The sequence below is a fragment of the Diadema antillarum genome, unplaced genomic scaffold, assembly GCF_040938485.1.
Source record: "Diadema antillarum isolate AM-2024a unplaced genomic scaffold, OU_Dant_1.0 seq00000870_RagTag, whole genome shotgun sequence".
Taxonomy (NCBI): Eukaryota; Metazoa; Echinodermata; class Echinoidea; order Diadematoida; family Diadematidae; genus Diadema; species Diadema antillarum.
Genome location: NW_027271736.1, coordinates 164,045 through 184,717, shown reverse-complemented (window position 1 = coordinate 184,717; position 20,673 = coordinate 164,045). Strand labels below are relative to the sequence as shown.

Here is a 20,673-nt window from a genome sequence, read left to right as displayed (position 1 = left end):
ACATTGATCACAAAGTGTTCCAACTTGAAAAGCCGCGATTATCATTATTACTCACAGAAATACAGACTATGAATCAGTTGATACACGTGCCACGCCCCTTTCTCTCTCTCTCTCTCTCATTTTTAGTTATTGCTGTGGTTCTTTATGCCATTCCGGTACAATGTATTATACTCTGTTTATTGTTATATGTGTCTCATTATGATGGGGGGGGGGGGCGGGCCCTAAGTAATACAAGCTATGCTTTTTATTTAGGCTCCCCCACTTTGGTTCTTACGACTGCAAATGTTGCAAGTGATGTACTGTTTCGACTATTTTTGTACATAATAATATACAAATGAACAAAATATTACAGTATACGACTTGTAATAATCATTGTAACACAATTATGTTTGTTTCGTACTTTCGTGTACTCAAAGTGGAAATAAATTCAAATCAAATCAATCAAATCAATCAATCAATCAATCAATCAATCAATCAATCAATCAATCAATCAATCAATCAATCAATCAATCCTTAACCGGACCACAATCACTTACTACGGCAGTTATGTTAGGGATGCTAATATTCAAGGACGTCCAGACTTTACACATCCAATGGCTCGAGTAGAAAATAGAACATCGGCTTGTTGGGTTGTGCGTTGCTGAGGGCAGTATTATCATGCAGCCTGTCAAAAATAGAAAGGAAACTACAATCGCTTGTAGATTGAAGCACATTGAAGCAAACTGAAACACCTGGCAGGTCGATTGTAATCAGTTCTACTTCAAAAAGGACGACCTCACTCGGCGCTGTGGAGAGAGCTAGAAATTGTGGGTGACGGTGTGATCCTTTGACCAAGAAAGCTGTCCTTGATTCATGGCGTCTCATTGGAAAAGGGTCCATCGCAGTTCACCCAAAGAAAGGCCGTCGAAGGTCACTCTTTGACAATGCTAGGTCTAAAGTTCGATCAGCTCTATAAACTCGTCTCGTATTTGCTCTGTTTCAGTGCCTGCCAAGAGAGAACCTTATAGTATAAGAGAAACCTCAGGAGTATCGCAAGTCATAAAGAAAATAAACATTTTCATTAAACAACGAATCATATGAGATTTTGAAGCTACCCGGTCATTACTATTTACCCGTCTTGCAGATCTCATTTCTTCCATCCATCATTTCCATGACAAATATCCATACTAGTTATTTGCGGTGAATTCTGATCTTATTCAATCAAAGTGTTTTGCAAGAGAAGTATACATTGTTATTGTTATTGTTATGATATCAGCTTTGGCAGCTACACCTATTTTCGACCTAAGTCAAAAGAATCCTATAGTGGTCTTTACAATCTATCCATTGCTGTACGTACTGAACCATGGTTCTTCTGATTAAGATGCCAGGGACCTCCCCCACAACACGCCGACGCTCCAGCGATAACCACCACAATTTTCAATTAAGGGGACAAACTTTTTTATTCAATATTGATGTCATGTCATGTCTTTACTTCTAAAGATAAATGTATAATAGTTTTACAAATTTAGTGTCATCCATTTTTTGATGCTGGCTATTTCTGTTTCTATCAATGAAAATGCAACCGGAGTTATCCTGACGAAATACTTGTATAATCGTGCGATTGATGGTGATTTGTGTATAGGTTAGAAGTTCCAGGTTTAATACCGAAGTGAGTTTAAAGTAAGATGTATTGAATTTAGATTCATATTTTACATCATTCTGTGAATCGCACATATTATTCTGGGGAGAATAATGCCAATTTGATACAAATAGGGTGTGAAAGATCAAACATACCTGAAAATACAGTGGGTATAAAAAAAGGTAATCCAACTTTGGACGGCTACCATTTCATACTTGTTAGCTATAGAGAGCACAAGGTTGCTTGCGAGGAAAGAAGAACTCTTCCTCTTTCCATTGATACCTAATTATGTTGACAAATATCATGCATGAGTGAGTACAGAACAATGACAAATTGCACTCTCGATAGCTGACAATCATGAAATGGTAGCTGTCCAAAGTTGGATTACCTTTTTCTTGATACGCACTGTATAGGTCGTCTTATTTTTATCCTGATCTCAACACAAAGATCGGGAGCCAGATTGATTATATCTTCAAATCTTGTATGCATTATCTGCAGATCATTAATTCACAAAGCAGCATTTTCAAAACTTGCATAGTAATGCATTTGAATGGGTGACAAAATTGTTCGCTGAAGATTAAATTTCCTCCTGCTTTTAAACTCGAGAGAACACGTAGTCATTCTCTCATTCTATCAGTCTTATTGAGCAAGTTTGTATGACATGGACTTGACAGGTGTTACACCTTAACGCTCTCTGAACAACAACAATCCAATGGGTTTAAGAACTGTAGGAGCGACCGACTATTGTGGTGTTGATAAGATCGATTCTGGTCTTGATATTTATAGATTCATGTATTTTATCTGTTACATTCATTGAAACATATCAGCAACTTGTATACTTATTGTTTGGTCTGCAAAACTTGTACGCGTTGTGCATTTCTAAAGAGTTCAGTGTAATCATTGTGGGTAGTAGTAGCTTGTATTTATAGTCTGTGTAACACTCATGCATGTTGGCGTGTATCCACATTTAACCCGTTGATGACTAGTCGCGAGTATACTTTTGAACGTGATGGGAAATGCGTGTTGTAGCAAAATCAGCCTGTCCTCAATGGGTTGAAGAATAAATATCATGATAAAAACACAGACTAGTAAATTGAAATAGAGGCCAGTATTTGTATGTATTGTATTAAAGTACAATCAAATATCATTAAACAGGTGAAATGTAGAGACATAATAGAAAAGACATCCCTCCATTAATGTCCCTCGCTTAAAAAAACTATAAAAATGCAGCGTACTTTTGTGATCAATTTCGCAGTTCAGGGGAGCGTTTCATGAAGGAACTTGTCGGATAAAATACCAGGGGGGCGTTTCATGAAAGGTCTTGTCGGATGAAATATCTGACAAGTCAATTATATCCGACAAGTTCAGAGAAATCAGCCAATCAGACTAAAGAATTTCTCAAAACTTGTCGGATATAATTGACTTGTCAGATATTTTATCCGACAAGTTCCTTCATAAAACGCCCCCAGACAAGTCCATTATATCCGACAAGTTTTGAGAAATTCGTTAGTCTGATTGGCTGATTTCTCTGAACTTTTCGGATGTAATCGACTTGTCGGACATTTTATCCGACAAGTTCCTTCATGAAATGCCCCCTGGACTTAAAAGCAGGATGTGCATATAAAATCCAGGTAAGAGCACACGAAACAGTAATCTTAGGCTTCTTTTCTGATGCTGAACCATTATTTTTCTGGTAGTTTAAGCCCTGTGCACAAAAATAAATAAAAAAGGAAAAGAATCGGGTCATCCGCGTGCTTGACACATCAACGTCACCAGAACGTAGACCACTTCGCCGCATAACCCGTGTACGTGCATAGAGGGTGTATAGAAGGAACACGGGGAAAAAAGCTCAAGCATATGACGCTTTCCCTAAAATCAAAAGACATTAAAAGATCAAGTTCAGTTCAAATTGCTAAATAACACAGTATATTGTATTTTCCAAATAGGAATGGTGGATTTATGAAGAAGTGTAGGTCTGCTTGTAACTGTCAAAATTTGCCTGTTTATTTTGCTACACAGGAAACAAGGTTTTCATCACTTCATGTGAAGTACATTGTACAGGTTTTTTTTCTATCCCCATTGATTTTGAGTTTAAATACGGGAAAGGTTTATCAGATGCTAACAGAAAAGATGCTGTAGGCCTTTACTTAGCTCTCACTGTTATTAAGTAATGTTGTTCTCTGAGCTAGGCTGCTGTTGTTGTTGTTGTTGATTTTTTTTTGTTACGTTGATGGGGATCGAAGATTGTTTAACAATGCTGTTGTATGGGACTATCTGCTTTAATATCACTCTTACAAAATTCCCTTATGAGCAAGTGTTGGATACAGGTCTTCATTGCGATGGCAACCAAAATCTGTTTTCGTGGTAGATATTTTCAGTAAGCGTATATAACAAAATTGTTTTCATGTCACATTGCAATTTCGATCTGTAATAAACTGTTCGGTCAACGCAAAATCTTGTTTTAGTGAAATAAAAACAACCGTCTCGACTGCTTTGATGTAACAGAAGGAGTTATTCATTATGTATGTACATATATATATGGATTATATATATATATATATATATATATATATATATGTATATATACATATATATATGTATATGTGTGTGTGTCTGTCTGTCTGTCTGTCTGTATATATATATATATATATATATATATATATATATATATATAATTATAATGAATATATAGATAGATTTACTGTTTACTTTTTATATAGAATTCAGTACAGCCATCACGTACATATAGGGCAGATGGTCATGTGCACCCACCGGTGTTTTATTCAGTTGTGTGCAATGTGTTCTACAATATTTATTCACAATCAATTTGGCAAACAACGGAACAGACACAGATTCCAGTACTTCAGTCAGTACTTCTTTTTATACCGCCAAATTGATGCAGAGAGGGCAAAAGTACTGGTATCGGAAAAAAAAAAACCTTCCTGATAAGAATTATCATGGACAAACACAATCAGCAAAAATCTGAGCGAAATCCGACAATAATAAAGTTCAATTTGAATGCTTGTGTTGTCTTATGAATGGATGCCCTTCTGACTGGTCGTCCTTGGTCAGCTTACTCTGGGTATCGTCTGGCACATACTTCTAATTGGTCAAAAATAAATTTGCTTACAGATATCACGTCAAGTACCACCAGCACCTGATCGGTTTGTCTTCAAATAATGAGAATATATGTCTTCATCACAAGTGGAGAGGCAAATTATTTTGGTACTTTCTATCAAGGGGTCTAGGGCAATTACACCCTGACCCTTCCCCTGACCCTAACCCTATACAATCCTAAGCCTGAACCTAATCCTAACAATTAACCAAACTCTATACCCTGAGCCTAACCCTAACCCTAATTTTTACTCTAAGTTTATCACTAACCAGTATTTAGCCGGGGGGGGGGGGGGAGGTGTATTTGCCCTGATACGCTATCAAGGACAACAACTTGATCATGGTGGATATTGCAGACACTCAAATTACTTACACTTTGATCGAAATTCTTTAATTAATGTGAAATCACAAAATCTTGAAGATAGGTTCATGTTATCCCCATTTTCAGCTTTACTAAAGTGTGTATTATCCTTTCACTAAACATTATAATTGGTGAAACTCCTAAGTCCTAAAAGCCATAGTCACGCACGTGGTTTAATCATGAGTCGAATTAGCAGGCTGCCGCAGCATGTACAAACAATCAAAGAGCCCCCAGGATTGCAACAAAATGATTAAGCTCATAGTGTTTAGGCTTAGTAACTTTGATTGGCACTTCGACACTTGAACTTCGGTAAAGCAAACGCCCGTGACCCGAGATAGAGCAGCCGAGTATATTTACACCAAACAACACGTTGAAGATTCGTGTATCGTAAAGTAGCTTTGCCTATAACCATCCCCCAAAACAAACCATCAGCAATGATGAAATCACAAGCAATCGTCGAGGGAGAACTCCATTTCTTGTTCAAATTGACTTCAATGAATACTTTGTGACCAAAATAACGTAGCGTGCCTCTTTATTAGAATCTGGGGTATTTGAAAGTTCTTGACTGAATGTCAAAGTTTCAAACGCTTTCCTATATCGCGGTGATGTTCGTCGCAGTCACACACATGCAACGCAGATGCGGCAATAATGACGTCACAACACAGCTCTGCCATTGGCTATAGCCCACGAGAAGTTTACTTATAGAATCACAACCGCTTGGACCATGAATAGTGAGAACACGGCTGAAAAAAAAAAATTGATGACTCTTCCACACCACATACAGTATGATATGTTTGCAAGCCATCACATGTATCATATTACGCAGTTAGGCATATATATGCGGTGTGAAACTGTATGAAGAAGAGGTTAAGGATTCCGTATTATTACTAGTATTGGATTCAGACAGCTGTACTGCGGTCTGCCCGTCTCCTACCCTCTACAGATTGTCATACTTGTTAGACTGATATCTGATGGCAGATTAGAGAAATGTCCATTATAGCAATGCATAGCTTCTGTTTCACGCAACTCTATAGTATAGCACCAAACTCTTCCAGCCAGTCACTTGCAATATTTCTAGGACAGAGATCCATCTGTTCATTCTTTGCCAAACAGATGTGGATTCAAAGTAGAGTTTGACTTTTATATGATAAAAAAAAGAACACACACAATATGCTCAACCATACCGCTTTCATCTGGATTTTGTTTAATGGCTCTGCAAACATCCCTCGCACTTCTTACATTATATTTGCGAATGAACCCATCCAAGATTAGCCGTGCGCCGTAGGGTCCCAAAAGGAGATATGTAATAACATCTTGCCATGTCAACAAATACTACTTTTGAGTGGTTCAAAGTTCATCATTCTTCCTGTGCTCTTCTATTCACTCAAACGCAAAGTCCCACTTACAACAGTCAAAATGATATCGTCGAAATAGTTTGATGCCACGGTAAAGTAATAATTTCGTGGGGCCTCGGGGGGATTTCATGCGGGTATACAGGTTGCGTCTCTTTCTTCCGGCAATTTTCAGGCGATATTCTCACTTCCCTGGGAGTCATCGCTTTAATATAATTTCTTGGACCCTTTCAGCTAGAATTCTCTGTCATAGCCACATTCACTTAAAAGTGCGTCATCGTTAGCCCGGATTAGATTTTCCCTTCATAAACTGACGGAGAATATTTTGGAGAACCATTCTAATTTTGAAGTGCCAACATGAAGGAAGGGGAGCGGAAATTTGACGATGTTTTGCACGAATTTGGGGAATTTGGTCGCTATCAGATAGTGATATACAACTTGCTATGTCTTCTGGAATTCATAGCACCATGGCAGACTCTTGGAGGAGTGTTTATTTCCGGCGACACGGACCACTGGTGTAAGGTAGGTTGGTTTCTAGCATATGGCACATAGTAAGCAGCAGAGAAATTATTATCTCCCTCTAAACTTACAAGAGATCGAGTATATCAAGCTTAAATGAGGAATTATGAATGTCCGTAGAAATGTCTCACACATAATAGTGTATTATGTTTCTTGTTAGTTTTCTATGACAACTTTCTCCACCATATACTTATGCAAACAGTCCGAGCTTTTTCTCCTGTTCTTTTTTTACACTAATCATTCTTTGATAAAATTATTTGATTGTGGAATTTCTTAGATGATTGAGTCTTAAACTTTGTGTAAGCGTATAACAGTCGAACAGAGACAGATTAAAATCATGGACATAATCCGCATCAAGGTAATTACCCTCACCCCCACCCCGGCTAAATACTGGTTGTGGTAAGGTTAGAGTAAAGATTAGGGTTAGGGTTAGGGTTAGGGTTAGAGCTTGGGTTAGAGCTTGGGTCAGGGTTAGGATTAGGTTCAGGGTTAGGATTATGGTTAGGGTCAGGGGAAGAGTCCGGGGTAATTGCCTATAGGGGGTAATTGACCTAGACCCATTAGCACACCCAGGATAAGTGAGACGAGTAATACAATGCTGGCCAGTGATTGAAGATTTTAAGTATGCAATTTATTCCCGACTATGCTCAACGCTGTGTGTAAAATATTATTGTTCTTTACCTATACCGCTCAAACCCTATTTATCTTGTCAAACTGTTATCATTTTGAAAGAATGTCTAGCAACTATATGATATCCAAAGTCATGCATACCTCTAGTAACTCTGCTATGATTCTCTTGAAACTATCAATTAGGTAGACTTATTTTTTTCATGAGTGATTTAGACTTACAATTTCTTTAGTCTCATGATACAGAGACAATGCACGCGGCGTTTCCTTGTGTTTAGAGGATAAATAAACCAAAAACGTTCAAGAGAACTTGATATAAGTTTACGCGTACGCCAACATTTTGGGGTTGAAGATTGTTGTATTTAACTGAATATATTCGTACTCGAGCTGAGTGCTACTGGCAGTGCGATTGGTAGATGATAATGATGTTCATTATCATTGTGAGGTCCGCATAGGAAGCAATTTTAAGGAAAGTCAATGTGAAAGGACTGTCGGATTTATTTGTGAACTATTCTGTGTTTTAAACATTCGCCGCTTCATGACATTCCTTTTACAGCTTGAATGAAAAATGGTTGAGCACCTGGTGAGATTTAGTCACAATAAGAGATGGATTCGCAGTGAAACTATTTCTCGCCATCGCACAGATACCGGAATGGGATTCCGTGGACTGCTACGCTCACGGCTTCAACACCACATGGGAGTGCAGCCTGGCCAAGAGAGACGTGGGCATCCCGTGGAACTACAGCGCCAAAAATGAGAAGGTCTACGATCGCTGCCACAGATACAACGTCACGGGCATTGAGTTCTCGCCGGATCTCAATCCGAAGGGTCTTCCGACAATTGGCTGCAATGGCGGCTGGATGTACTACAACGAGGACCCCTTGACCACCACAATGAATCAAGACGTGAGTGTTCTAGAACGACATAAAATAATTATGAAAAAAGGGGGGAGAGGAGAGAGAGAGCGGGGAAGAGAAGAAGGAGGAAAAAACCCAAGAATCCAACAAGCAATAATGAAGAACGCTCTTAGGCTCTATATTCGGTAGTCATAACAAAGCTTTATAGTAGTAGGTCTATTTCATCTGGTTATAACAATTATGCCTATACATTGATAGAACTACACCGGCATATTATAATTCAGCATAATCTCTCTCGTCACCACCATGTTTGGATGGGATACTATACGTCGCTCCATAGCCAAGGTCACAATGATGTACAAGATCACCAACAACTTTCATTTACACATTTGTACACATCATCTCATCACTGAATACAAGAACAAAAAGTTATGACAGTCAATTCTTTGTCCCTGAGGCCCGCACATCACTGCTGACAGGGACATTTTTACCATCCGTCTGTGGAACTCCTTGCCCCAAAGTACCATCAGCTCACCTACGGTCAACATTTTCCAGGAGAAGTTAAGAGGTTTTGACTTTGACAACTACATATACAGTCATTCATCAAAGCATCTATTTATAGACTTTTTAATCTTGTACATAAATCATAAAAAAGCAAAAATCAAACGTCAAGGCTGTCTGCTTAAATGAGAGCCTTTCATAATTCGTGCGAGTATACTTCAACAGGTTTCTGCACAGTATTGGAAGAAGTAGAAGAAGAAGAAGAAAAAGAATAATAAACGTATCGTGGCGTTTTGGCACATTACATCTCATCATAATTGTAATTGAGTGTAATTAACTCACCTTTGGAGCTTAAGAAGCAGCAACTCATCTAAACAACTCGGTCTTCAAATGTTGGCTGCTAGAATGTATATTTTGTTATATTTCATAGATTAAACGATTTCATTCCATTCTAGCTTTAACAAAGGGACCTAAAGTACTCAAATAGAACGTGATAATGATTGAACCTCCCATTACCAATCAAAATGTCAAGGAAATTAAGTTACGAGAGAATAAATCATCACAAAAGCAAACATTTCCCGATGAAAAGAAAAATATGAATAGGAAGGACAGAGAAAAGAAGATGTCCCTATCATGTGGGAATCTGTGTTGATCCCTGGTAAGTAATGACAGTTCTTTCATAACAGCCATTAGCCTGGGGAAAAAAAAAACCGGAGTGACACCCCACTGAGCTCAACATGATACAAGTGAAAAATCGATGAACCACAGAACGACGGCTGCTGCACGAAAAGTATCATGGGATGCACCCGTGACTGCAATCTCGACAAGTGCTACTGAGGATCGGTAAATGCACTCTGAATATCAGAGTCTGTTTTTAACACATTAGAAATGGCGGAGTTTTTGTTTTGTTTTTTTTTATATTTATTTTCATGTAGTAAACTTGATATCAGGTCGCAGACGACCACTGGGTAATGATCGCTGGCCATATCTAAAGGAGATTGTACAAAGTTCGATACCGTTCTTCTTTTTCTTTTTCTTTTTTTCTTTTTTTTTGGGGGGGGGGCCGCAGGATGTGCAGTTAAACAAACGTCGGCTGCTTAATGGACCATTGCGAAATTCTAACGAGCCTAACCATATCTCATGTATCAAATTGCATATCTAATGTCTCAAAATGTCCTTAATCACAACCTATTTAAGGGCGAAGTCACTGCTTTCTGGATAACAAAAAAAAAAGCCTAGCAAACAAACACGCATTTGATAAAACCTGTTTTATTAGCTTGCGTCAGCAATGTTGTGCAGTGATTCCCTCAAAATCTGTGGAAGTATTTTTCGTATTCTGAAGATATCATGCGACAACAGTTGCCAGGAATCCGTATACTACAAAATGTATTTTTTTTTTATTTACCAATTGCACGGTTAATGGTGACACTGTCTATAAGACAGCTGTAGTGAAGTGTTTGGTTTCTCTTTTGTAAGTCCGGTGTTTTTTTTAATCAGCTTTTGAGAGTAAATTTTTACACAGGTGTTTCTTTGAAAAAAAAAGAGAGAATCATTAATAACTTGAGACGAGAGGATTGAGAAGTTGTTTGATGAACAGTACATGTGTGTCAACGCACTTAATGGCACATTAAGGCAGCCTTTACCAATTACATGGGGATTCCATTGTTCTACATCACTTTCAACGTCCTGGTGCACCGCGAGGCTTATAGGGGAAAAGAAAGAGAAGAGGTGGTAAGAGTAAGAAGAGTACAGAGACTGGAGAGAACTGTTGTGTTATGGTTTGATTGTATTATATTATTTGCTTTACGTGAGTGATAAGAAAGCAGTGAATGTTTGTTGGCAAGCAAGGACTGGACCAACGTCCTCTCTTCGAGGACCAGAGGCATAACGTGCCTCGCCTATGCTATATAGGGCACAACCGCCACAGCTAGGGGACTCGAACCACTGACTGACAGTCCGTTGTCTTATCCGCTGAGCCACAAACCACTCAGTGGATAAGGAGTGGGAAAGAGGAAAAGATAAGAACAAATAGGAGAGGAAAAGTCCAAAGACGCCCAGCCTGGATTAAATACACAGTATGTTCTTATCACTTCACAAACAAAGACATTGTTGTCAATACTGAGAGCGCCTTTTATTACAGCTGTGATAATACAATGTACACTGCACTTCGGCATACCATCATCTCAAACATTTGTTTAAATTGAATTCTTCACATTGCTGGCGTAAGGTCATGAATCCAGCGCATTCGATGGCAGCGCCATTATATGCTGTTCCAAGTCCGATTTCACATAAAAATTATTGATTCTGATCGCGGAAGACGAGTGTCCCATGTCTTCACGCTACGTTATCAAGAGGAGTGTTTTTTTCCCCCATATTGGAAAAGGGAAAAGTTTTGACGTAAGGAGAGAGAGAGAAAGAAATGTCTTTGCTGTAGCATGGTAGTAAGAGAGACTTAGGCCGAGTCTTCATCCGATCTACGAGGAAGAATTCAGGCAAAACTGTTATTGCCGCTCGGATATAGGAGAGAGTTGGCAAAGTGAATGATTCGAATTTCCTGACTGGTGTATAGCTCATAATTTATCATACGCGACGCATTTAATGATGAAGAGGGGAGTAGGTTTAGCTCTTCAGCAAAACATCAGTATTATTTTTTTCTAACCGAAAAAAAAAGAAGAAAAGAAGGAAGAGGAAGGTCACTGATATTGAAATGTCATGCGCAGTTATGTTTACTTGGATAGACAAGTGTTTGCATATATGCATAAAATAACGCCTGCTCGTTTTCATTTTGCATTGTGATAGAACAATGATGAAAATTTGAGTAAATCGTTTATCTGTTTCAACTGTCAGATTCGAATAATACTGTGCTCAATTAGTTCGTTCGATTGACTTTGTATTACATTCATGTATTAAAAAAAGAAATTCAGAAATAAAGTAAGATCAATCAATAATAGGATGATCATAAACGCACATACACAAGATATATGGAACATAACATTTTGTTCGTACAATGGCATGTGTCCAGTGATTTTTACATACAGCAAGTCCTATTGAAATATCATGTATTAAAAGAAAAAAGTTTATTGAGCACCACAGAAGGAGAGTTTCTGTACATACGCCTGTACATACTGTATGTACCTGGGCAAGACTCCTTCATCAATTAGCCCGTCAAATAACACATCAAGTATGTTTCACTGCGTGTTTGGATATGTTCAGTTTCTTCTGTCCTTTCCCAAATATTAGTTCGATCTGGTTTGCGGAGGAGAATACATCATCACCTTACAACAATCCCTGTTCTTTGCTGGCACTGCAATCGGAGCGATAGTGGGAGGAACGCTCTCTGATAAGTAAGGCTTAAAGGGACTGTACAGTACTGGTTGAGGTGGGGATTCATGTTTTGAACATTCCTAAGTGAGATAATGAGAAACCTCCTCTGAAATATTAAAGAGAGTGTAATTTCAAGAAGGATTCAACGTTTATTTGATGAAAATTGGTTTTCAAATGGCTGAGATATCCAAAAAGTGATAATAATAAAAGGCGACAGGCCACGCCTTTTATTAGGATCCCTTTGTTTCTTAATGCTCGCAGTTATATGATGTTCAACATATATTCCATAACGAGCTGTTGCGTTGAATGTGCAATCCCATTGTTGTTTCATAATTGGTCCTCCTACATTGGTCAATAGACATTTTTTTTTTGTGCGACAGTTTGAGCGAATCATTGGGCAGTTAACTGTCCATTGCACATACTAACTTGTTACACTATAGCGCATGTGTTGATTCCAAATACATGTAGTACCTTTATCATATAAGTAAAGCAGGGCAGTTCTTTGGAGAGTGAATATAAAGGCGAGTAAGATCGTACGCATCGCAAATAAAAGATAAGCAAGATCTTATCACGCCTCGAGCAACGCCAAACGTGGTAACGGACATTATTTTTTCTCTTCTCTTCTTTTCAGAATTGGTCGCCACAGGGTCGTCTTCGCTGCTTTAGCAATTGTCAGTCTGGGTGGAATCTTGGTGGCTTTGGCGCCCAACATTTGGCTTCTTCTAGCCGGAAGATTCATTGCCGGAGCTGCTTCTAATGCCATGATTGCCGCCACCTTCGTCCTGGGTATACCCATTTCTTCCACTTATCTGATTTATGTAGCCATACTTTGTTTCAAAGAAAAGTTCCTTCGTAAAATGCATATCTGTCTCCTATACTAGTACATTCAGTCAACAAGTTTTGATGTTGAATATGATCTTCCGCCAAACCATAATAATCATTACCACCATCATTATCGCCCTTACCAGTACAACTCTCATTTCAATCATTATTGTCAATAGCAGTAGTAGAAGCAGAAGTAAGATAGTATGGGTGTTAAAATCAGTGCAAGTGTTCGTAAATAGTAATTTATCTACAAGTCTGTACCTGACATTAACTTAGCATTTCAAGTTTGGGGGATGTCTTATTTAGTAACTACTACAGTTGTTATCCTCGTTGCTGATAATCCTTGTATCACTTTCTATCTCTCTCGTTTCTAATCAACATTCTCAATATATTCGCCGTAATGCGGAATGTTTTTCTCATTCCCATCAACAGCAAACGAATTTATAGGTCCGTCGAAGCGTAGCATTTCGGGAAATGTCATTTGGGTCTACTACGCACTCGGATACATGTTATTAGCCCTTATCGCCTTCTTTATCCGAAATTGGCGCCACTTCTACCTCGTCATCTCCGCTGTGCCAGCCATCCTGTTGTTGATGTCTTTGTAAGCATTTTTTCAAGACATATCATTGATTAGGTCTATGAAATTATTTGTAAAATTTCATATTCTGCTCTAACGTTTATATTAAAAAAAAAACAGCAAAAACGAATTTTATGGGTTTTTTCCCCTTTCGGCAAAATAAAGACAACAACATGCACCATGGATCAGGGTACAACAGCTAAGCGTCAGTTGGATTGCTAATTCTGATTATAAGGTGGGAACATCCATAAAAAACATCACACAAATATTAGGAAGTTCTCTCCCCTGTAATTACTGAAACTAAGATAACAGCTTGAACACTATCGTCTACAGATCTTCTTTCTGCAGACTTGTCGCTAGAATTCCTTCCAAATAGTGCACTTCAAGCATGTAATGTTTGTTTGCAAAAACACTTTGCACTCCCTTTGCATTGGCTGATACTTGTACATGGTCTATTACCATTCATGAGTATTCAAATGAGAAATAGCCTAAAATGCGGATTTTTCTTCTTTTTACGTATCACAAACCAACGTTGATAACTGGATCAGTAGCTTTCCTTTTGCCAGCAAACAAAAAAGTAAACAACACAGAACAAAAAAGCACATTCTACATCTTAATTCATTTTGATTCTTTATGAAATATAAGACACGTACAGTGGTATTAACATTTTTGAAAACGCGTAAAATTCCTTCTTCTTTACCAGTAACTGTGATGTGATGCAATGGTATGGTGTATAACACACGCAAGTACATAATCTTATGATCACTTACGGTTAGCATATTATGACAAGGAATTAATGTATTCATTTCGAACTAATAGCGATGGACAAGACAAGATAGATAGATAGATAGATAGATAGATAGATAGATAGATAGATAGATAGATAGACAGACAGACAGACAGACAGAGAGGAAGAGAAAAAGAGAATCATCTTGTAATTTTGAACACATTGATGAATGTTTATATCAATGCAGTATTGATTGCTATGAGAGGCAAGTTTGGTTATACGCAATTTCAATTTCAAAAAAGGAAAATAGAGTTTAAGGTATCATGTGTGCGAACGTAGGGCCTACATCTTACTTTATGACTGAGAAAATAATATATATTGTGTTCCATATTCAAATAAATGCAAATTCATGTTATTCTTCACATGAATTGAAGTAGAAAAAAAGGACGGGTGCAATCACTGGATTTATTGTTAGTGTGTATTGCTCCGTCAAAGATGTCTCCACTATTTCCCATTTTGCCCATGATCGCTGACGGCCAGAGTTGATTGATTTTATGTTCTCTCTCTCTCTCTCTCTCTCTATCTATCTCTATCTATCTCTATCTCTCTCTCGTTGATTTTTATTAGAGTCGTGCCTGAATCTCCGAGATGGCTACTGTCCAGGGACCGTGAAACAGAAGCTCGCAAAATAGTGAGGAAACTGGCCAAGGTCAACAAAGTCACAATTACAGAGACATTTACCCTCACTGATATCACTGAGAAGGTAAGTTGAAGTAGATTCATTCTTATCTTTCACTGTTACTGACAATGGACATAATAGACATGAACATGGGCATGCATATTTGCAGTCGTTTTGTTCGAGTTTTGACTAAATCCTATCAATATGGGGAAAATGGACGAACTATTGCCGAGCGAATGGTTCGGCTCGTATATATTGGTACTATTTGCGATGTAAACCTGTAATGTTTGGACCATTATGCAAACTCACTGACACAAAATGTTCCAGGGTACATACATAAGCAGTTATTATTGTAGGTCCCATTTTTCCACACAAACCAACACAATTAACATACACACACACACACACAACACACACACACACACACAGATATATATCTATATATAAACAAACATTATATGATAATATATATATAATGTGACTTTACATTATTACCTATAAGGTTTATGATCCTTTATCACAGGATATTGAGAAAGAGGATGAGAAAACGTTTATGGATATTCTGCGCAAGCCTCGTTTGCGGATGTACACCCTGAACATAATGTTCAATCTGTAAGTATAATTTTCTATTACTGTTATAATACCTCTAGTTGGTCATATCTATTATTATCACCTTCGTTTCCGTTATTATCATCATGATAATAATAGTGATGATGATTCTGATAAATGCTATTATGCCATAATCATCAGCATCATCAATATCATTATCGATATCATAACATTATCATTACCAACATCATCGCGAATATATATCATTACATACGTTAATATGGCTTCATTTCAAAATATTGCATCCCTATGAAAAAGTCTCCATCATGAAGATTACCGATAGAGATACACTTGTGGTGGTGACACGACATTTGCTCCTGCGACAATTTGTTCCGGTCTTATTTTCCCCAAGCACTTAGGGTTAGGGTTGTGATAGGGTTTTATGCTTAGTTCGATGTGAGGATTAGGATTAGGGACAGGGATATATTTGTGGGTAGAATTTATGTTTGGCTTGGCGTGCATATATTTCATGGGAGCAATGATTGTCGCAGAAGCAAATGTCATGGAACCCTTGTAGTGGTATGCTATCCCGCAAAATAGTAATAATACCAATGTTATGTTTAGTTGTATGACGCTGTGTATAGACCATGCACTGAACAAGATTCATTAATTGGTGATGTAAAAGCTGTTATTTTTGATTGCCATAAGGACAATTTAATGGACTCATCATATTTGTTTGTATGTTCCCTCGAAGCATCGTTAATACGCTAGTCTACTTCGGAGTCTCGCTTAGCACCGGCAGTCTCGGCGTCAATGTCTACATGGCCTTCGCCATAGCAGGTGCGGTTGAAATTCCCGCGTGCTTCGGCGTGATTCATCCCATCGACTACTTTGGCAGACGACCATCGTACATGGCCTGCATGTTTATTGCTGGGATCGCCCTCTTGGCAACAATATTCATTCGTGAGAATATTCAGCATTTGATCTAGATAAATAAGTGAATATATTTGACATTAATAGTATATGCGTGCCCTATGAATTATTTATGTAATACGTATACAAGCTATTATTACAATTTAGCAAACCTATAGTTGCAATGCAAATATCACTCAATTGTTACAATGAATTCAGCTTTGGTATCAAAGTTTAACCTATAATCTATCGCTATTTCTATAGTTTATGATACTTGCGTCTATGTATATGTCGTGTGCTAGCAGTGCTCACAAAATGTTATCGTTCTTTTTAGTCAAGAGAATTTTATTGCTATTACACGTCACAAAATACAGTACGTATCTGCTGTAGCCATCTTCTTTTTTTTCTCTCTCTCCCTTGTGCCCACTTTCCATCTCTTTCTTTCACATCCTGTCTTCATGACAAAAGCGTTGGGCGTTGGTCGTGCCTGTGTAGCCATGGTTGGCAAGCTTGCAATCACATCGTCTTTTTGCATCGTCTATCTACACGCCGTGGAGATTATCCCAACCCCAGTCAGGTGGGTAGTGTCTATCTCTCTCTTTTCCCCTGGTCTCTCTTCCTTGTATCTCTGTCGATTCCTCAGTACAAAAGCGTACAAAGCCATGATGTGATAAAAATGTCTCGTTCATTATAACCAGAGTCGAACAGAAAGACGATGATGATTTTGTTTTTCACGGTTATCATGACGTCATATTTTACTTTGCAAATAAGAGATACCTGACAAGTAATACTTATCGCATGCATTTCAGTCTGACCTGGATATACTTTATGTTGATAATTAATATGTCCTTGAATGCTAATAGAGGATTTACAACTTTCCTTTTCTGTTGATAAAGGTCGTGTAAAACTGTACAAATCAGATACTGATTATTGGTTATTTATTATATTAAATTTTGTCTGTCCTTATCTCTAACCTCAAGGAATGCGGCCTTGGGTTCCTGTACTCTCTTCTCTAACATGGCGAACATCCTGGGACCGCAGATAATAGCTCTACAGTCAGTCTGGGATCCGATGCCTCTGGTAATCTTCGGCTCACTGTCCATCATCGCCGGCATTGTGTCTGTCTTCCTGCCCGAAACACGTGGCAAGAAGATCCCAGAAACCATCGAAGAAGGGGAAAACATCGGTTGGTAAGTTTCTTTAAAAGAGAGGGACAGAGGGGGAGGGGTAGCTTCATATTATACACAAATGGGCAGGTATAACAGGATAGATGGATACACAGACTACAGGTAGATAGATAGAAATATGAACAGATAGATCGATGGATATAGATTGATTGAAAGATATATGTATTTTGGAGATAGATATAGTGAGTGCCGCAATACAATTGCATAAGATAGAAGATATGACTCTGACAGCACGATTTAAAATTCCAGAGTAAGCATTTTTGAAGAGGAATGAATAGTATTGAGAGAGTGCAGCAATATTGTTATAAGCACATCATTAAACGTTTGACGAATATCGGACAATTTGTATGAAAAGTTATGCATTTTTAAAGGTCGGTGCAGCAATTGCTGAATGAGAAGACTATTACAATTCGTGTCGTCATGTGAAAACGATATGAAGAAATTTAAGAGAATTCCGCTATTTTTCTTTAAGGAATATAAATACATTTTTTAATGGTCATTGACATAGATGATTCCCCCTGCTTTTAAAAGAAGTAAATCAAGTGTTCTTTCATTATACCATGTACTCGAAAAGAAGTGAAGTTATGTTGAATTTTCTTTATATTTTCGTTATGTTGTTGTCCATATTTGACGTCATACGAATATTGTAGTATTCTCATCCAGAGATGGCGACCCAAAAATTTCACAAATTCTTTACTTTTGAACGGATAGTCGGATTTTCCTCAAACTTTCCCTGATGTGTTCTAGCAATGCTTCTGCATTCACTTAATCCACATATTTATTCCTTAGGATTCATTATGGTTTAATTGCTTTTTTTTGGCATTTCAATGATTACCATCTTTGTATCGTTTATATTCTGAATGTGTATTTTCTTCCATAATGTTTTTGCAGGAAAGCCGGCCCAAGACAGAGGAAAGGAGTACAGGGAAGTGAATACGCTAATATCAAATATCAAGAAGCAAATGGAATGGCGAATGGTAATCCGGTTTGAGGCTTGAGGATGCTCGACAACAGCAATTCAGAGGGGAAAATACATTCGCGCTTACATGCGATTCTAAATAACCAGTATTGTGTTCAATTTTATGAAGTGATACAAAAGCATAGCTACAAAATTATATAAAATAACGATGTATAGATCAGCTCGCGTCTATTCATACAGATTTTTTTTTCTATTTTTCTGAAATTATATTTCACCAAGAGTAGTCTGCCGTATTACGTCGGTCATCATCACTTTGATTCCGAAACATTTTAAATCTCCTTTGTATAACCTACAGTCAGACTCTCACCTGTAACTTGGCGGGAATCGGTATTAGTGGCAAGGGTTACACGCTTATTCCTGAATACAAAACTGGCTGGAAGTTTAAAGATCTGCTTCTAGAGGTAATGAAGCAGAGCAATATCATGCACTTCCTGGAGGTAAAGCATGTAAATTGTTCCTTTTAGGGGAAGTGGTGGCCGAACATTATTTGGCACTTATATAACGGAATAAGAATGCACTTACAGGCGGAATGGTCAAAATCAATATTCACTTTTCCTTTGTCTCCCTGTATGACCAGATTTGCACAAAACTCGACTAAGACAAGGTAGGAAAAGGTAGGAGAACTGTTTGAAATGAAATGCAAAAATTTTTCGAACGCTGAAGTAATATAGCCCAGTCCTACTCTACTGTTATATTTCCAAAGAAATATATTTATGTTTGTTTCACTCAGACCCGATATCCCAGTAAGTCGGCCTTCAAGAATAGTGACTTTAACTGCTGTTATATACCTGAGTGGTGCGAATTTGCTACGAACGTTATTTCCTAATTATGATCCGTCTTTTACGTTGCTGAAATACTTTCTTCTGCGGATGTGAATATGTGTCCGTGACGAGATGTCGTTCGTCGTTGTTGCAGCTGTTCTTTATTGTTGTTTCATTACGTTTAGCTTTTCTGTCACACATGATACGGTCTCATTTTTTTTTTTTTTTTTTTTTTTTGTCAACAGAATTTCTGAGCAGCCTTTACCGGATAATTGCGAAGTGGTGCTTTGTTGTAGGTGTACACATTTAATCTTGCACAGATCATAGATAAGACCTCTACTTGACCCCTTTTCCCGGCGAGGAGGATTGTCTTTGTAACACACTCGCGTGAACTGTTTATCATTTTTTTTTTAGCCTATAAAGGAAACAGGCTCTGAGATATCGAGGGACGTTCTTTACCAAGTTTTCCCGGCCTACGTATTATCATTTTGAGAACTCTTTGGGGTCGAGTATAAAGACATTGGCCGTAAGAACGAAACAATCGCCTCGCGTAATTTTGTTTCAAACGTTGCTAACGTTTTTTTATTTACTGTGCATATATATATAGCCCTGAGGCCGCATTGACGAGCCTTGTAGAAGGGTTAGCTCATAAACAATGCAAGCAAATGTTATGTTACATTTAAATGCAGAAAATGTACCATAACAAACACTGTGTACAGTGTTTTTCTTTAAAAAAGAATGATGTACCTAATGTATCAAATGTGTAAGTATTTGTCAGTATGTGTCAATGTTACTCCTGTATACAGCCTGACATTTTATTCTAGTTCTACTTTACTTTTCTGTAAGATATTGTTGGCCTATACATTTATAGACTGAAGCATTTATGTAATGGATACAATGCATACACATACACACTGTCATATAAATAGTGTAATCCTGTCATAACGATGTTCCACTGTACAATGTACATACAAACTTGTGAATGTATGCCAGATTTTAGAACAAAATAAACTAAATATTGGCATATGCCCCATGACAAATCAAATTGCCATTAAAATCAATGTGTTTCTTTTCAGTCATTAGGCCCTACAAAACGAGAATGTCTGGTATCATAATGATTAATATAGCGACTGTTGAAAAAGGAAATCATACCAGTAAATCAAATTGATATGCATATCAAATGATTTCAAAGTACATGTACAGT

General features: G+C 37.8%; 1 protein-coding gene across 1 annotated transcript; it reads left to right on the top strand.

Annotated features, from left to right (window-relative positions):
* Positions 1–6,518: 6,518 nt before the first annotated feature.
* On the top strand, positions 6,519–20,514 carry LOC139740622 (organic cation transporter protein-like). The gene is made up of 11 exons (XM_071651205.1): positions 6,519–6,967; positions 8,236–8,496; positions 12,190–12,293; positions 12,905–13,059; positions 13,531–13,699; positions 15,030–15,165; positions 15,605–15,693; positions 16,385–16,593; positions 17,011–17,119; positions 17,523–17,732; positions 18,621–20,514. The coding sequence occupies exons 1-11, from the start codon at positions 6,803–6,805 to the stop codon at positions 18,718–18,720; spliced, it is 1,707 nt and encodes a 568-aa protein (XP_071507306.1). The 5' UTR covers positions 6,519–6,802; the 3' UTR covers positions 18,721–20,514.
* The last annotated feature ends 159 nt before the right edge of the window (positions 20,515–20,673 follow it).